Source organism: Empidonax traillii, unplaced genomic scaffold, assembly GCF_003031625.1.
Source record: "Empidonax traillii isolate 1590-97213 ecotype Southwest subspecies unplaced genomic scaffold, ASM303162v1 scaffold92:size1159251, whole genome shotgun sequence".
NCBI classification, from domain to species: domain Eukaryota; kingdom Metazoa; phylum Chordata; class Aves; order Passeriformes; family Tyrannidae; genus Empidonax; species Empidonax traillii.
In genome coordinates, this window is record NW_020955285.1 from 90,869 (window position 1) to 107,719 (window position 16,851).

Genomic DNA, 16,851 nt, shown 5'->3' on the forward strand with positions numbered 1-16,851 from the left:
TTCAACCATTAGACATCTCAAAGAACTGCCAACGTCTCCCTTAAAAGTCTCATGACTCCTTGTACATACTGAAATAATCACATTGAGTAAAAATGTTTCTAATCAGTCATGTACAGAGAATTCTCCTTTTCCTTCCAGTTAGAAATCTGTTTCTTCTCTCAGGTGTTTTAATTCCATTGGCTTCAGTCCAGTTAGCACCAGCTTACAGAACTGTAAGGGACAATTGCATACGCTAACACATCGCTGAGCCTGATGCTTTTTGTATTCATGGCTCTTTACTTCCTTCTGGGAAGGAAAAAGGACATTTATTTGGTGTTTCTTACAGAAACAACATCCACAGTTAGGTACCTCCAGTGCTGGCCGAGATACAAAGGAACATTTGTTAATTATATCTGTGTGCTTGAGGAACACGTTACACTGAGGGCTGGCTTGCTGGAGGACCACAAGCAGTTAGGTACTAGACTGTCACTGCCATGCTGCTTTTTAACAAAACAATATTTCTTTTAGAGTCAGGGCTTGGTTTGGATTCCTGGCTGTTCTATCCGAGCCCAAAAGGTACACACAGTCCTGCCTGTCCCTCGCTGCCAACAGGTTCCTCCAACCCTGCTCGTGTCCCAAAATCCCATGCCAGACCCGCCGGTGCCATCAGCCCCTGCCCAGAGATGCTGCAGAAGGGCCAGGCTCAAGCTCCTCAGAAACGTGCCCAAGTGCCTGAGGCTACCAAACGTAGCCCACCACTGCTGCACAAAGCTCTGCCAGCATTCCCATTTCTTCACGCCTGTGCTGTTCATGCACCAAGCAGATGACGGATTGAGATTTGAGTGCTTGGTCATGGTGCTGTTCCAGTCTTGAGTCTTCCAGACGCAAATCTTTAGGATGGATACAGACAGTTGCACAAAGCTCAGTCTAGATCCTGCTCATCTATCAGTTTTACTGCAGGGTAGCACAATTTCTCTGTAGAGCTGGAGACTGATCTGAGAGAGCAATATGGCACTGGCACTGCCTCTGCCTTTGAAACACCACTCCGTGCAGAGTGCTGCAGAAGTCACGTTGTGACAGCACCAACAGGAACTGGGTCCCTGCCTTTCAAAGGGTGCTTCTTTGCCAAGAAGCCAGCAAATCTGGCTAGTCTTACCCACCCCTTCAAAAGTAAGCAGACAAGCCCTCCTGATGAGGAAAAGAAGGTTGTTAGTATTTTGTGGGTTGGGCACAGGCCACAAATGCTGAACACAAAGAGCTCCAGCTGGGAGCTAGTACTGCCACTCTGTAATGCTGAGTAGAAGTATTGATGACTCAGCTTTTCAGGACTGCCATTTTCTACTGAGAAGGTCCTATTGGAAAGAAATTCAACAGCCTGTGGGGAAAAATGCAAGATTTCTCAGGTGGACAAGAACCACCTGAAAGGCAAGAGATTCCAAAGCACTGCTTATCTACAGGCCCTGGCCTCGAGGTTGACTATCCAGAACTATCCCTGAATCCTCCTGTTTCTGCTCCACCTGCTATTCACCATGCCAGGCCAGTGAGGTTGTGGTTCTCTTCACATGCCATCAAATCTTCAAAACAACAGTTAGAAAAACAATTATGAGATTTCCCCTTTCATCCTCTTCCTCTGCCCATTCTTCACTTCTCTTTATTTCCTCTTGAGATCTGATGCTCTTACCTCTGTGACTGCTTACTCTCACTCCAACATCTGCACTTTCTTTCACATTGTGATGGATCTCCCCTGGACTCACCCTTCCCTCCCTTTCCACATCCTTTCCCCAGTTCCCTAGATCTGTGAAGTCAATTTTCTGTCATTACTTTCAAACAACAAAGTAGAAAAAGAAACTATTTCTATAGTACCTTATTCTGGGTGTAAGAGTTCCCTCACTTGCCTGCCTGTATAAACTAAAAGCTCCTCAGAAAGGAAAGTGCACTCAGATATGCTACTCCTCCTCCCCTGACTTCCTTTCTGCAGTCCCCAAACCAGCCATGGCGGCGTTTTGAACAACCCCTAGATGTCACCATGGACCTCACAGCTGGGGGACAGGATTCAAAGTATTCGGTGGCTGCAGGTAAGCAAAGCGCAAAGTGTTCTGGTCAGTGCTCTTCTGTGATTCCTGGACACTGCTCTAAAGGAGTTCACAGCAGCATGACATGGAAGTTGTTTAAACTATGGGATGTGGATCATTGAAAAGAACCTCAGAAAAAACCAAAAATAATCACTTTTCCCGTTTGTTTCACTGAGTGATGCGGAGAAAGAGGGCTCCACTTGGTTCAACGACAACTTCTAACTCCTGCACAGAACAGGATACAGTCTTACTACATCAACTTTTTCTGCAGTTATAGTATGAACGACGCTTATTACTGTAATAAAATTAGGGATACCTTTGTCCTGCAATGAATAAACCCAGCATTTTAAATCAGGTATTTCTGAAGTTAAAGTAAGGTTACTTATTTCCTGAAAGCACTTACAATCGATTCATATGAGATTCTTAAACCACATATAGTTACCTTTCCAAATTCCATATGCAATGTGGCCACATCCCCAATTAAACATTGAGATCATCAGGATTGCAATATATGTGGTAATCAAGTGTAAAAAAGTTTCAGTGTATGGTTGTTCTCCCTCCTTTTAACTTTGCCTTAGCAAATGCTATTCTTTGTAATCTAATGCACTTCAGTGTACACTACATTTCTCCTCCTATTACTCCTTTCTTCCTTCTTCACAATGACATTTATTTTCTCTCCTATTTCCCTCTCTGCTTCCTCCTTGCTCCTTTTACATTATTTCCTGGTTTAACCAGTTTGATTCAATCAGCTATGCTCTCCATCCTTCTTTCTTCCCCGTGATACATGCTTTCACCCACCACCACCAATCAAATTTCTTCACATTTGTCCTATCTCTTTTTCACCAATTCTTGGGGTGGCAGCTTTAATGTTACACATGCTATCCTTTTTGTCTGTTCAGACTGTGCACTTGCTTGGCTTTTACTGGACACCCATGCTCACACAAGCATCTCCTTTTACAGGGATTCAAGGTGGCTAGAGGTGCAGATGTGTATCAGTCTGCTGTCTCCTCTTTATGGGAAGGCCTTGCCAGTTTTAGAGGATGAAGCCACGTCCATGCAGACGTGTGAAAAAGTGATTAGGGTGTGGGTAGGCACAGCTCTAAGTAAGGTAACACATGCAATGGTACAGGTGCTGGAGGCAGCAAGGAGTCATCAGTGCAGGCTAGAGCTCAGAGTGAATATTAATCCTGCAGTCCCTGGGGGATGCTGGTCCAGTTTTCAGCTGCAGTCTGACATAAATTGCTGTCAACACCAGAGTAACTTAGGTAAAATCTAGTACCTGGGCCACAATTGAGCCTTCAGTCTCTTCTGTAAATGTATGTTGGAAGACTTTGGTGACAGAACAGTCTTTGTGCATTAAACCTGGAATGTGCCTGTGCATGCCAGGGGCAGACCTAAAAGGATTATGGTAGCTGGCTAAGTAAGTGTCTGCAACTACTCTGCTACTGCCAGACTTATAAAAGGGACAGAAATTTAAACAAGTTTTTTTTCTTTTCTTTTTTTTTTTTCTTTAGTCAGCTGGAACTGAAACTGGGCTGCATCCTGTCTGGCTTTATGTTCCTGCTTCTAGTATTAGTATTGACAAAAAATACAAGTACGAACCCTGCTAAAGTGTTCTCAGCTAAGTCTCAGCTAAAGCTGAGATGCTCCCTTTACAAAACTGTCACAGATTGCAGAGTCTTTTGTTCTGTACACTCAGGATTCCGCACACTGAGTAGGAAGGAAAGCTACTGCTCTGACCAGGGGAAGAGCCAAAGGTGTCTGTCGCATGAGATTAATACTATGCACAAGGTCATAATTTTTGGAAGGTGTGAACCAGCTTCCCCAGTCAGTGGAGTGCTTTTGGGAATAACAGTCAAGGAAAAGGCTACATCTGAAAAATAATTCTTGGGGGATATTGAACAACTGGGGTAAGAGAAATTCTGATGGAGAAAGTTATTTTAAAAAGGCTCTTAATTGCACATGTAGGCTCCAGGGATGTGGGCTGCTCTAGCCCAGCTTCAGGACTTCAGGCATTGTCAGCCCTAGTCACTGCTTTCTCGAGCAGAGGAAGGAAGAAGTCAAGACTGTCTTTGCAGCGCATTTAATGGACTGCCAGTGAAAGCTAGAAATGACAAGCTTATCTGGACACATAAAAGACAATTTTTAAGGCTCATGCATTGCATTATGCAGCTCAGATCTAACAGGAGAGGGAATGATGTGTATAAATAGGTAGAGAAAGAAAACATGCACTAACTCCCACTAATCTCAAATCCTAGGTTTTAAAATAAAGGTTTGTCTGTTACTTCTGTTAAATAAAATCCTGAAACTCTCAGAATTTGATATCCTTTTATTTTTTCAGTGCTATTTTAGAACTGAAAGGGTGGTATTCATATTATTTTTGCTGTCCCTCCTCTTTGAATCTGAAATTGTACACCCATACAGCAATCACTAGTGGAATGAAATCAGTTTTCACAAGCAGTAGCTGTTGTTGCCAACTTTATAAAACTGCATGTGCTTGGGAAAAGTTTTCAGAAACAGGATGCAGATTGCACAGAATGTACAATTAGGATTACATATTGCAAGTAAGTGACTGTGACATAATTTAATTTCTCCATGGCATCACAGACTGTGAGGCTGCAGGAAGGGTATTGAAACTGAGAGCATGGGGATTAGTGCGCAAAAAAAAACAATCACAGTTTCAGAGTACAGTTCCATTTGAAAGGCAGTATGCTGTCAGACTCCACATTTTTTAAAGAAAAATATATTATGGGTTTTCAGTGACACTGAAAAAACCCCAAACTGAGTAGTTTTTGACCATGCACCATAGAAAGCTGTAACAATAGAAAAAATATAGTAAGAAAATCGTCTGCGTATGTAGAGGCACCACTATCCAAGCATACATTGAGAAAAACTGGTACGACAGCCTCCGTGGATTAACAGCAAGCGGGCAGGCATCTTCTTCCTTGTACACACAGCAACCTGCTGCCTAGGGAAACGGGATGGTGATCCAGCGTCTCACCAGAGGAAGACATATTTGTTACAAATCCCTTTTATTTTCCAGAAGCCTTTGGGCCACTAGTAACCGGTGGGAACGCCCGGGAGCACCCCACTCCGCCCCGCCCGGTGCCCTCCGCGCCGCTGGGGGCGCTGTGCGCCGGCCCCGCCCGCCTCACGCGGCCCCGCCCCGCCCTCCCCGGCAAGCACTCAGGAAGTGCCAACCTCGCACCTCCTGGGCTGCCCCGGGCCACGCCCCCCGCCGCGCCCTCTCAACCAATCCCCGCGCCCGCTTCGGGCCCCGGCGCGTCTCCCGTCCCTTTAAAGGAAGTGCCGCGGCCGCTGATTGGCTGCGGGGCCGAGCGGCGCCGCGGGAGCGGTTCCTAGCCCGGGGCGCGCTCCCGGGCCGCCCGTCAGGAGCGCGCCTGCCGGGGGGGCCGCACCTGCGGGCGGGGCGGGAGCGGGAGGCGAGCGCGGAAATGCTGCGGCGGCCGGGGCAGCGCAGGTAGCGCCCGGGTGGCCGCAGGCATCCTCCATCCCTCTCCGTGCCCGCCCCTAGCGCCGCGAGCCTGACGCCGGCGACCGCGCCTCCACCCCGGGATACCTCCGCACCTGGGGCGCGCCCGCCGCCAGCGCCGGGGGGATGGCACGGCCGGCGGAGGAGGGGGCGTGTGCCCGCGCCGCCGCGGCACCGGGAGACGACGGCGAGGAGATGAACGGCAGGAAGGTGGCTCTGATCACCGGCATCACTGGGCAGGTAACGGCGGGGGCTCCTCTCGTTCGAGGGCGCAGGGACAGGGGTCGGGGAAGACCCGCCGTGACTGAGGCCGTGCGTGGGAGCGGCGGCGGTGGAGGGTTCAGCGTGAGTTTGCCCAGCGCCTTCGCTGGCTACGGCGACCCTTGCTCCTTCCCTCGCTGCCTCCTTCCCTCCCGGGCCCCCGGGGCGCATCCCCGCGGGTGCGTTTCCAGCACCGTGTCCGGCACCCGCTTCCCCGCACACTCCGCGCCAGGCTGGAGCTCCTCCTGACAGCTCCCAGCAGGGTCAGGGGCGGACACACCGCCCCGTGTGTAGGGCTTGTTTGTCCCCGGGGTCTGGGGTGTTCTTCAGCCGGTGTGTGCGAGGCGGGGAGGTGCAGTGCTTTTGTCTCGGATTTGGACTGTTTTATAGTAACCTGTACCAGGAATTCCTGAGAAATGAGTTAAACCTGTACTGAGGTGAAGTGTGAAGGTAGCATCACTGAGAAAGCAGCTGCACCTGGAAAAGGGAGTATAAGCAACCAGTGCTGGGACTTTTAATCCTGATGGTCTGCAGTGGGGAAGGTACCAGTGCAAGTGTGAGGCATCCTGCCGTCGGATTTAGTCTGAATAGGCTTGTCACTCAGAAGGACTGTTTGTCTTCTGTCACTTTGAAACACTGGGCAGGTGTGCATTTACAGTCAGTACCTCTTTTACACCCTAATCTGGCATCGCCCCAGGCCCCTTGTTTTGTATTCATGTATATTCATTGCCGTCTCTAGTTTTTTTGGCTATATTGCTCATAGGGGTAATGATGCTTTCGGAGTCCTGGTGCTTTGAGCAGAAGGTGCAGGAGAAAGGTGGCACGGAGAGAAAAAAAAAAGTTTCCCTTGGAGCACCTTCTGCTTGGTGAAAAAGATATGCTGATGGTGAGTTTCAACCTGGTGAGACATGCAGGAGGGTTGATATATGCAGCCTGTGGCTTGTGCTGCTACTCTTCCAATAGGCAGCTTGGATAGTTGGTTGGATTGTTTGTGCACACATTGTCCTCTGTTTGCTGGCAAGTGGGTGCTAAATGAAAGTTGTCCTGGACATGCTTAGTCATATTTGAGGTATACTTTATTTGCAATGTAGATACTGCACCCTACCTGGAAAAGTTTGCTCTCCTTCACAGTGCTTATCTCTTGGAATGTGCTGGTACTGATTGACTTCTGCTTGAAGGGTCTATGTCCTGTGATTGGTATAACCTGTTAAGTAAGTAGTGTATAGTTACCATTAATCTTCTTTTTGGAATCCCAGTGGAACAGCATTTTTCCTTTATGGCTTGCATTTAATCAGTGACAGCTTCATACGTGGAAGAACTTCTTCCACTTCACCTGTGACTTGTCCTGGTATGCTTGCAGATCCACTGTGAGATGCTCATGTGGATTGTTTAGAAGTCCATGAGCATTGTGAAAAAATACATGTCAAAACAAACATGTTGCTCTTTCACTCTGAGACAGTGTTAGTCAATACGCTGTCTCTCACTCTTTTTTATTTCTTCTTTTTAATAGTAGAAGAGCCATTGGGATTTTTATGAGGGAGTAAATCCAGAGGCAATACAGTATCATACCAGTTTTCATCTGTTATCTGAGAGAACCTGCGCTATGCTTTGAACATTCGCCTGCTGTTTGCATTTCACCTCATTATACCTGTTCTCAGGTGCTCTTGCTACATTTTTAGGTGCACTTTTCCCATGGCTTAGCAGCTGTGTGCCAATAGCCATGCTGAAGAAAGCCCTCCAAGCAGCTGTCTGACAAGATTGTTACTGAGAAGAGGAAAAAACTAATGATCTCTATATACTAACACTTTTGCTTGATGTTTATTTTTAGCAAGAGCACAGTCAGAGCTTTCCCAAGGACTACTTTGGTGCTGTGTGAAAAGTCTTCCAGGTTGTTGACAGAAGTACATTTCTCTTCATCAAAGGTAGTAAGTTAGAGGTCTTTAGCTACAACACCATGGTTCTTTCAGTACTGTGTGCTTTATGTTACTTTATTTTCAAAGCAGCTCTTCCTTCTCAGCTTAACCTTTGACAGTCATATTATTTAGCATTGGAATGTGTGAAGACCCAAGGCTAGTAAAGGCCTGGGATACATGAAAGTTAGCCAGAGAGGTGGGCTTCCTTAGTGAGGACTGTGCCAACTCTTGGCTTGAGATGCAAGTTTTATGTGGAGTGTGGCCTCTTCTGGGGTCCTGTAGTTCTCCACAATTTTGAGATCTGCTACAAGGAATCCTTGTCCCTCTTTTCTTAGATGAACTTTAAAGAAAGTAACCGTAGTGCTTGTTCCTTACCATCTTTCACTCCCTTTCTTTATTTTTACACAATAGCTTTTGTTTTATTTGGAGAGGCCTCACTAAGAAATGGGACACTTGGATTTTGTTTACCTGAGAACAGGCAGACTTGCATGTCCCCCTCCCTGGAGAAAATCCTAGTGCCATATGTTTTTAAAGTTAGTTATCATGTGCAAAATGCAAAAATATGCTGAAGTGGAAGCTAGACCTCAGGCTTTGTCTTTCCCACGCAGTTACTTCAACTACTGGGCTAAAGAGAGTTGGTCTGTTTTACATTCCTCCTTGAAACTCATGCTCTTTTGAGGTGGGAGATAAAGGTTTAGATCTCTTTGGACTGAAGATGGTATAGAACAGAATCAGGTGGTAAACTCCACTTACTTAAACTGGACCCTTTCTGCTACTGCAAAAGGTGAGCTGGCACAGCTGCATTGTATAAGGAACCTGCTCTTGTTTATGTGTGGCTAGTGTACTCTGAGAACTTTTGCTGAACTAAGGCCCTGTGGTGGCCTGGTATCTGAAAGAAGGATAGGTGGAAGGTAAGTACTGAGCTAACTGCAGCATAATAATTTTAGGCAAATGTGGAGTTGAGCTTTTGTTCTTAGAGCACTCTTAGGCCAAGGAAGGTGCCGCTTGAACTGTAGCAACTCTTCCTGGGTTAAGATGATGCCACAGCGAGTGTGCTTAATCACGGTGTTGAATGCAGACAACTCATTTTTCAGAACTTCTGTATAGCCATGACCATCTAGATTGTCCATCTTTTCTACTGACAAAAGATGGAATTTTCTTTCTATGATGGAGAAAGAGTTGAGCTGAGGTAGGGTTATGTTTTGATAATGGGGAAATTGACTGACGATACAGCTTTTAACTGAAACATAACAGGGAGATATAGTACAACTGTGACTTCTGATTAATGAACTTCTAATGGGATTCATAAGAGCTTACTGAATGCCAGAAGAGGATGGGCTGTCTGCACAGTTCCTCTATATAGTGAGTGACAGGAGATAGGTGCTGTTTGTCAGCTTACTGTACCAGTTAACAAAACCAGTTCTGGTGACTTGGTTTTCTTCTAGATACAATATGTTAAAAGGACAATGTGTTACTGATAGCAAAGTGAGCTTGTGACCTTTGGCCACATAACAGGAAGAGTTTGCAATATGCATGGTGAAGCCACAAGGGAAAGCAGATTTTTTAATTGTATGGTCAGGACTCAAATGGTATTCTCGCTGCAAGTGCTGAACCTTGGTTTCTATGAAATCAAAGCAGATGTATGAACCTCTACAAATCCTGCATTTGCCTGTGGAGTTACAGTGACATTGGCATCACTCTACCACTTGCATTACTGATAAGAGACTAGAAGCACATAGGCAGTGGTATTATATACTCCTTTTGCAGTATTGAGATTTCCCTTATCTTCTTTCTCACACAGCAGTGTGATGAACCACACCTTTTTTTTTTTTTAAAAAGTAACTTCAAGAGTGAGCCAGTTGCTGTGCTTAGATGGATGAAACATTTCTGAAGTGTCACGTAGGTATTGGTCTGCTGGCAGACTACTTGTGAGTAACGCATAGCACCTTTTTCTTCATTTAAAAAAAAAACAAAACCAAAAACAAAAAACCACCAAAATCTCAAATGTGACTCTTATTGGAAGAGTGCTTTCACAAGGCAAAATAGATGTGCTGGACTTTTCAAACCTTAGTACCTTGAAGAATTATTCTGTAAAAATGGGAGTTTTGAATACCAGTATTACTAACAATGCAATTCTAGATATGCATATATGGCTTGTCTCTTATTTCTGGGAACTACTAAAGCAGTATCTTTTGACAGCATTGTTTTCTAGACATTGTGACTGAATGTCTGTTAAAATAGCATTTCAGTATCTCTTCAGAAAGTCTGATTGCACTGCAATCAGTCTGATTGACTTTCTAAAAACTGATGCTTGTACAAGTATTTAGATATTTGACTTCTTGGAGAAACACCAAGAAATAATCTGTCTGAGCCTAATGATGAGGTTATATGCTGATGTTTCTATTTTCTCCACTCAGTTCCTGGATTATGAGCAGTAAATGTCTATCTCATCTCTGGTTCTGTCCTGATTTACTTGGAGAGCCAGGAAGGTAAGAGTTTGTAAACTGAGATAATTCAACAGGCATTTGCAAAGCTCAGTTTTGAATGAAGAAATGCATTAGGGCTCAGTGTCAGTATATGCCCAGAGGCTATTGCAAATTGTAGATAAAGAAAGCTGTTGTGTTTCTGCCTTGTGAGAGTTCTTACTGCAGCTGCATTAGAACCAGCTTCTGCTCCCTTGCCTGCAGTTCTGTCAAATAAAACATCCATTTGCAAAACTTAAGGTGGCAACCTCAGGACGTTCAACCAAACCCTAAGATAGTGTAAAATACAACTGACAGGAGTGTGTATGAAGAAATGTAAGAACATTCTTTTGAACTGGGTGATGTAGGTAAAGCATGGGGTCTGCCTCTGTTCTTCTGGTATCAGAAGTTCAATTGCTTACAGCCTTTGCTATTCCTGTAATACACCAAACCCCTATACATGGGTACTGCAAGGTGTTACAGTTCGTAATTTGAGGAAGGTTAAAGGGGAAAAGATACCGAGGAAGCAAGATTTGATGTTGTGAACTCAGTAAATTGTTTTGTTTTTTTTTTTAATTTGGCTGTTGCGATTAAACCAGACTCCATGGGGCAAAGTACCAGTAATAATAGAACATGACTTATTTCTTAGTGGGGAAAAAAAAAAAAAAAAAAAGGAAGAAACAAATAGGTGGTATGGGGTGTGGCTATAAAACTCTTTAATACATTGTGGCTAAAATAAGGTTGTTTCATGGGAGAAGAGTTATAGAGGAAACAGTTTAAATTTTTTTAAAGCTTCTTTCAGTATTGTGATCAAGTGGTAAGGTGGGAATCTGTGTCACTGGGAAATGTGTATGTACTTGAAAAACAGATCTAGAGAAACATTAGAGCCTTTTGTATCAGAGACAGGACATTAGTTTTCCAGGTGAAGGATAAAATTGAAAGGATTGCTTTTCTGCATAGAAATAGGAGGTCAATTTTTGCTGACACTAGCTAAATCTAAATATTAGCATTGCTCCCTTTTCATTAAAACAAGCAGTCTTGGTTTCTGGCTAAGGCTAAATATTAGTATTGTTGCCTTTTCATTTAAACAAATATTGTCTTGGTTTAAACTAGGTCTGTGAGTAGCCAGGAGTTGTCTTAAGTGAGAATTTCAGGTGTGTTATCATAGTTTGAGGATGCCGAGATGTATGAACACCTAATTTGGGCACTAACTGAAATGTAAGAAACTTCATTTAAACTTGAGAGGGTGTGTGTTGTTTGGGGTTGGGGTTTTTTTTTTATTATAGTGTTGTAAATGATGAGGGGGGCCAAGTACTGGAAGAAACTGCCTGGAGAAGTTGAGTATCTGTCCCTGGAGGTATCCAAAACCGAACTGGACATGGCCCTAAGCAATCTGCACTAGTTGACCCTCTCCTGAGCTAGGTGATCCACAGAGGTCCCTTTTGACATAAACTTGTATGATTCTATGACTTCTCCACAGTATTGGAAGTTGAACACCTGTGGTTTGTGACAGGATGGCATAAGTGGCTTCTTGAAAACTTTGCAATAAATGAATAGTGGCTCTGGCATGAAACCTAAGCTTGCCTAAAATATAATTCCAGGTCTTTTCCTTTTACAGGCTAGAAATAAGAAGTGTTGCTATTGACTTTCATCCCAAACTTTCAAGGAAAAGGTATTTTATTGAAAATTAGTATAACAAATACTGAAATGGGAGACTAGAATATTATCTCAAAACAGAGGTCCTATTTGCGGAAAGATGCCTGGATTTTAATTGCCTTGACTCTCCTTTGAAGAGAGGAGGGCTACTAGATAGTCTAATTGAACTACTGCATTAATAGCACTCTATAAATACATGATTCAATGCCTTACTCTTTCATATGTGTTTTATACTCTACAACATTTGCAGACTGATGGGACTTTTGTCTTCTCCAAGAAGTGGGAGTCTGGGGCTTTGGCTGGTCTGTGCCTGCCCAGGTGAGCCCAGTTGTATTCTGTTGCCTTTCAGAACTGTGCAGTTAGTGTCGGAGTTTGAACATAAGTAAGCTAGAAGATATTCATGATAAATAGTATCACTAATACAGGATCAGTTCATCTGTGTCTTGATGAATTAACTTCTGTCTTTGCACAGCTTTGCTCAGTGTTTGTGACTGCCAATGAAGTCTATTCTTTAGCTGCATACTAGAGAGAGAAGTTCTGGTAGCCTGGCATGCTTTTAACTCAAAGACCAGTGCAGTCAATCTGATTCCTTTGTGCTTGAACACAATATATACAGAATATGGATCGAAAAACATTGTGAACAGCAAGTGAATTATAAGGTACTGTATGCTGTGAAAGATAAAATAGTGGAAATATTCCAGGAAACATGAAATATTAAAGTTCACGTTAATGGGGCTAAGATATGAAACAGATAGACATGTGGTAACCAAACTGGGTTTGGGATGATGACTTCCTCCAAGCAACATTTCTCATGAAGGTTTCTAATGCTGTGGATAGGGGTGCTATTGTCACTGCTGCCCAGACTGACAAGAAGAACAGAATATCCTATTGCTAGCAGCATGCTAGCTTGCTTAGTCTTTATCTGTTTTATCTGGTTTTTTGGGTTTTTTTCTTTTTTTTAATTTAATGAAGGTTAGTGACTGTTGGCGTAGACAGAACCTGTATTTCTTTTTTTCCTAAAGTTTTAAAGAGCTGAAGCATCGTCTTCTCTATGTACCTACAGCCAACCCAATCTGAATAGAGAATTCCTGTAAAAATCTCTTCCCTATGACTTCATCATCTCCCACTAACTTTTGGTCTTTTTTCCTCCTCTGATTGTCTCTTTCAGATCCTTTTGACTGTTGAGCTTTCTGCACAAGGGAGCCAGTTTCTTAGGAAATAGATAGCTATGCAGAAGGGCAAGGAAAATGGAGTGCTTGATCCTGCTGATGGCCTATGTGAGAAATACTGTGAAGGTTACTACTCTGATCCTATAAATAATAAATAAAAGACTGAATAAAAGGTTTTGCAGTGCATTTGTGTTACTGGTATTCATCCTAATGGTGCTTCCTGTTGCCCTCACCTTATCTTTGAGGAGTACCAAGGCTGAGTTTCTTTGCATTTACCTATGCTTTAATTTAGTCGGGGGGGGTGGGCAGGAAGTACTTTCTCTCTTGGCAATTTTTAGCAACTTTATCCCAACTTCTTCAGACTTCTGGGTCTGGAGTAGCATCCTGATTAAATAACTATTCTTACAAACTTGTCAGCTCAGTTTCTCCTACACTGTTGCAGCACAACTCAGGTTTATTTTGGAAAGCATGGTTTCCTTGAAGCACTGGGTGAATAATGTCACAAGAGCAGGTTGTCAGTGTGGTAGGTGTCCAATTTCATCTTTCACAGGTATATGCTCTCTCTTGCTCTTAATCTCTTCTTGCTACTTTGTTTGCTTTATGGTGAAGTGAGCAAAATAAAAGACTTTTTTTCTTTATTATTTTTGCCACCTCCTTCCTCTTTCATATGAGTCCACTGATTTTTTTTATTTTTTTTTCAGAACCTCAGCTAAGGAATTCCTTTGAATCATATGTATATGAACTGGGGGATGTAGTTAAGTCCAAAACTTTCAATTAAGCAGAACTATAGAAGGTGAGGTGAAAGAGCGGAATTCTCTCCAGTTGCCTGTTACTATTACTGTAAAGTCCTTATAGCTTGTTCCTTTCCAGGGTGTGCACAGGCTTTACAATCTAAATCCACAATGAAGCTTTTGTAAAGCCTGCCAAACAAGTTGATGTAAACTAGCTTATCTTGTATCACCCATGCTTTTTACATGTAGTGTTGAGCAACTGAACTTCCTCAATGTAAATGCTGTAATAATTTTTCTTTAGTCACAAATACACACAAAGCAGTGTACCTAAGGCGAGCTTCCTTCTTCAGGAGTATTTCCTGTTAAAGTTTCTTTTCTTTTTTATTGGTTGGTGTTTTCTTGTTGTTGTTGTTGGTTGGTTGGTTGGTTTGTTTTTTTGTTTTTTTTTTTTTTGAAACCTGAGTTTTGGTTTGTTACTCAGCATGTCAAATTAAGTCTAATATGTCTATTGACTTTTATCTGGTTGCAGTTAGTTCAGTGATAAGTACCATGGAAGAACATTTGACACTGTACCCTGAAACAACTCCACGTTGTTGAATAATGGTAGGGCTTGCTTTGTGCAGTCAAATTGGTCAGCTAGGTGTTGTGATATTGTCAGCTACTCTGTTGTGATGCTCAGAAGCACAGTGATCCAGTAGGTATGTCAACTGCAAAGCTGTACTTGCCTTGGGGGTGGAATGCCATAGATCTTGATGTTTTGCAAAGAGTTTCCAAGTAGATAAACCAGCTAATGATGCATTTGCCCTGCTTGAACACCTTTGAAATAACAGGAAGAAAATATGCTCACTCTAGAAAAATCTGGCTAACTACTAAATGTAGTAAGATATAGTCAAATTTTATGAGATGTTTTTGTAGGGCTCTGCTTTAGCTGTCATTTGACCAATTTACTGCTGCTTGGAAATTCTTAAAGGAGAATTCCTACAGCCTGTGTGGTGAATTCTAATGCAGAAGGAAAAAATTTGCCATGCTAGATGTCTGAGTGCTTTTGCTCTAATGAGAAGTGCCTTGTTTCTGCTGCATATCTGACACCTGCATAGCTATTACATATGTGCCTCTTGGCTCTTGGTTATGCTGTCAGGTATGCTTTAACTGTTCTTGTGTATTCATAGGCAGCTTGAGGTAGCATGTCACCATACTGCAATGGAAGCCTTAACCCACCCAACTCCCAATTTAGGAAACATTAGACAGTTCTTTTATTTGTATCCTATGATGTCTGAACCCATGCCAGAAGTAGATTGAGGATATTTACCACTTTATGAATGGAAATAAGCCCTTCCCAAGGCATATAGATTGGCATATATGTCTCGCAGAACATAAAACCCGAAGTCAAGCAGGAAATACTCCTGGCTGTTCCTATTTTTATGCTTCTAGTTTGATATGCTGCAGTCCCTCCTCACTGCTACTCTAACTCATACCTGTAAACTTCTACTGGTGCTGTTCTGGAACTGGATAGCAATATCTGTCCATTTAGGTAGCTACTTATCAAATTGAAGGTACACTGTAGGGGGGTGTGATTATTTGGTCTGGGTTTTTTTCCTAACATTTGTTTGGTGCATGAAGACGCTGTTTAGGTGCATTAGCAATGGCTGGGTTTAATCAGTGATACTGGTGATGACCCATAGCTTGCTTTTAATTGAGATTTCTCTTTTGGAAAGGTAAGGAACACTCTATCTTAGGCTGCTGATCAGTGTCCTTGCTTTTTTTAGCACTGATACCACTCTCTAAGAGCATAAACATTACTGTGGAGCAGGTTTGGTTTTGAAAACTGAAATTTCTGGCTACACTTTCTGGATTTCATACAACTAAATAATTGTGGTTTTGATGTCAATGTAATTCTTTCCATGATTACACAGTAATAGTCTGTCAATGTATTCCTGCCAAAATTGAGCATGCTGTTTGCCTCTGAAATTAAATACTATTAAAATACTACAAGACAGAGTATAAAAGGGACACAGAGCTCTTCAGGCCTGCATGCAAAATATTATATTCTTCCACCTTTTAGGTGTGTTTTTGAGATGACTGTGTTGCATGGGAATATTTAAGAATGTGCTACCGAGAGGCTTTTTTGCTGGTGCTCATTTGGCTATTACTGTTTAAGCACTAATCTCCTGAAACCCAGGGCTGGTCTGTATCAGCAGACCTTTACAGACTTTTTACTAATAAGTCATTTTTTTTCCCCTCAATGTTTGCAATGATATGGAAGCTGTTCCAGAATCTGGCTGGCCTTTGAAAAGCAGTGGCAACTCTGTGTAGTAGATCCGCATGCAAAATAAAGTTGGAGAATTGTTTTTGACATGTGAAGGCATGGAAGTTATAAAGACTAAGAGTTAAATTTTGCTTTACGCCCTTGCTAATCCATTTTAGGAGAACAGTTATGTTTGCAGCTGATCAGAGACTGAAAAGTTACAACTGTGGGGTTTTGCGTCATGTATTTGATTTCTTAAAATTCTTAAGGTCACCTGATATACATTACATGTTTCTATGTTCTTATTGCAGCATTTTATAATTGAATATATATGCATTTTTCTGGATTTAAAGTGAGAAGAGGATTTTTTTTCTAATTTGCGAATTTTCAGTTATTTAAGAATAAAGTAAGATCTCAAGACCGACCATATCTCCAGAATGACACTTGCTGTGTTTTCATTGGTATTATCCTTGTGTTTTCACACTCTTCTATTTATGCTGGCTCAATGTTTAGTCATGTTGTAAAAACCATTTTTGTGGAAATGCATTATTATGCTGATCTTTTTGATTTGTGAAGTCTATGTAGAATTTCAGATATTTACATTGTCTGTTGTTTTGCTTGTTTAAACATTGAGTGATCAGGCTTTCTTGAAATTGGAGAGTAACTCAAATGGGGAAATTCCTTTTAGAGTGCAAGTCAGCTCTGTCACATGCAAACTGTCAGTTTTAATCATACCCCAGAATCTCACATCTGTTTGTTGCCTTGATCAGTTAAAGGGAAGTGTAATAACGCAGATTTGGCAAACTGAAAACAAGTATAAGACCACTAAAATTTCCTAAGCAGTGATGCTGTGGTTTTGATTTTGATAAA

The 16,851-nt window shown here is 42.5% G+C and overlaps 1 protein-coding gene across 1 annotated transcript in view; it reads left to right on the forward strand.

The window, feature by feature from the left end:
• The first annotated feature begins 5,498 nt into the window (after nucleotides 1-5,498).
• Nucleotides 5,499-16,851, forward strand: part of GMDS (GDP-mannose 4,6-dehydratase) — a 411,128-nt gene continuing 399,775 nt past the window's right edge. The window contains exon 1 of the mRNA XM_027881664.1: nucleotides 5,499-5,784. Coding sequence (XP_027737465.1) covers nucleotides 5,671-5,784 — 114 coding nt within the window. The 5' untranslated portion in view covers nucleotides 5,499-5,670. The remainder of the gene's footprint in view (nucleotides 5,785-16,851) is intronic.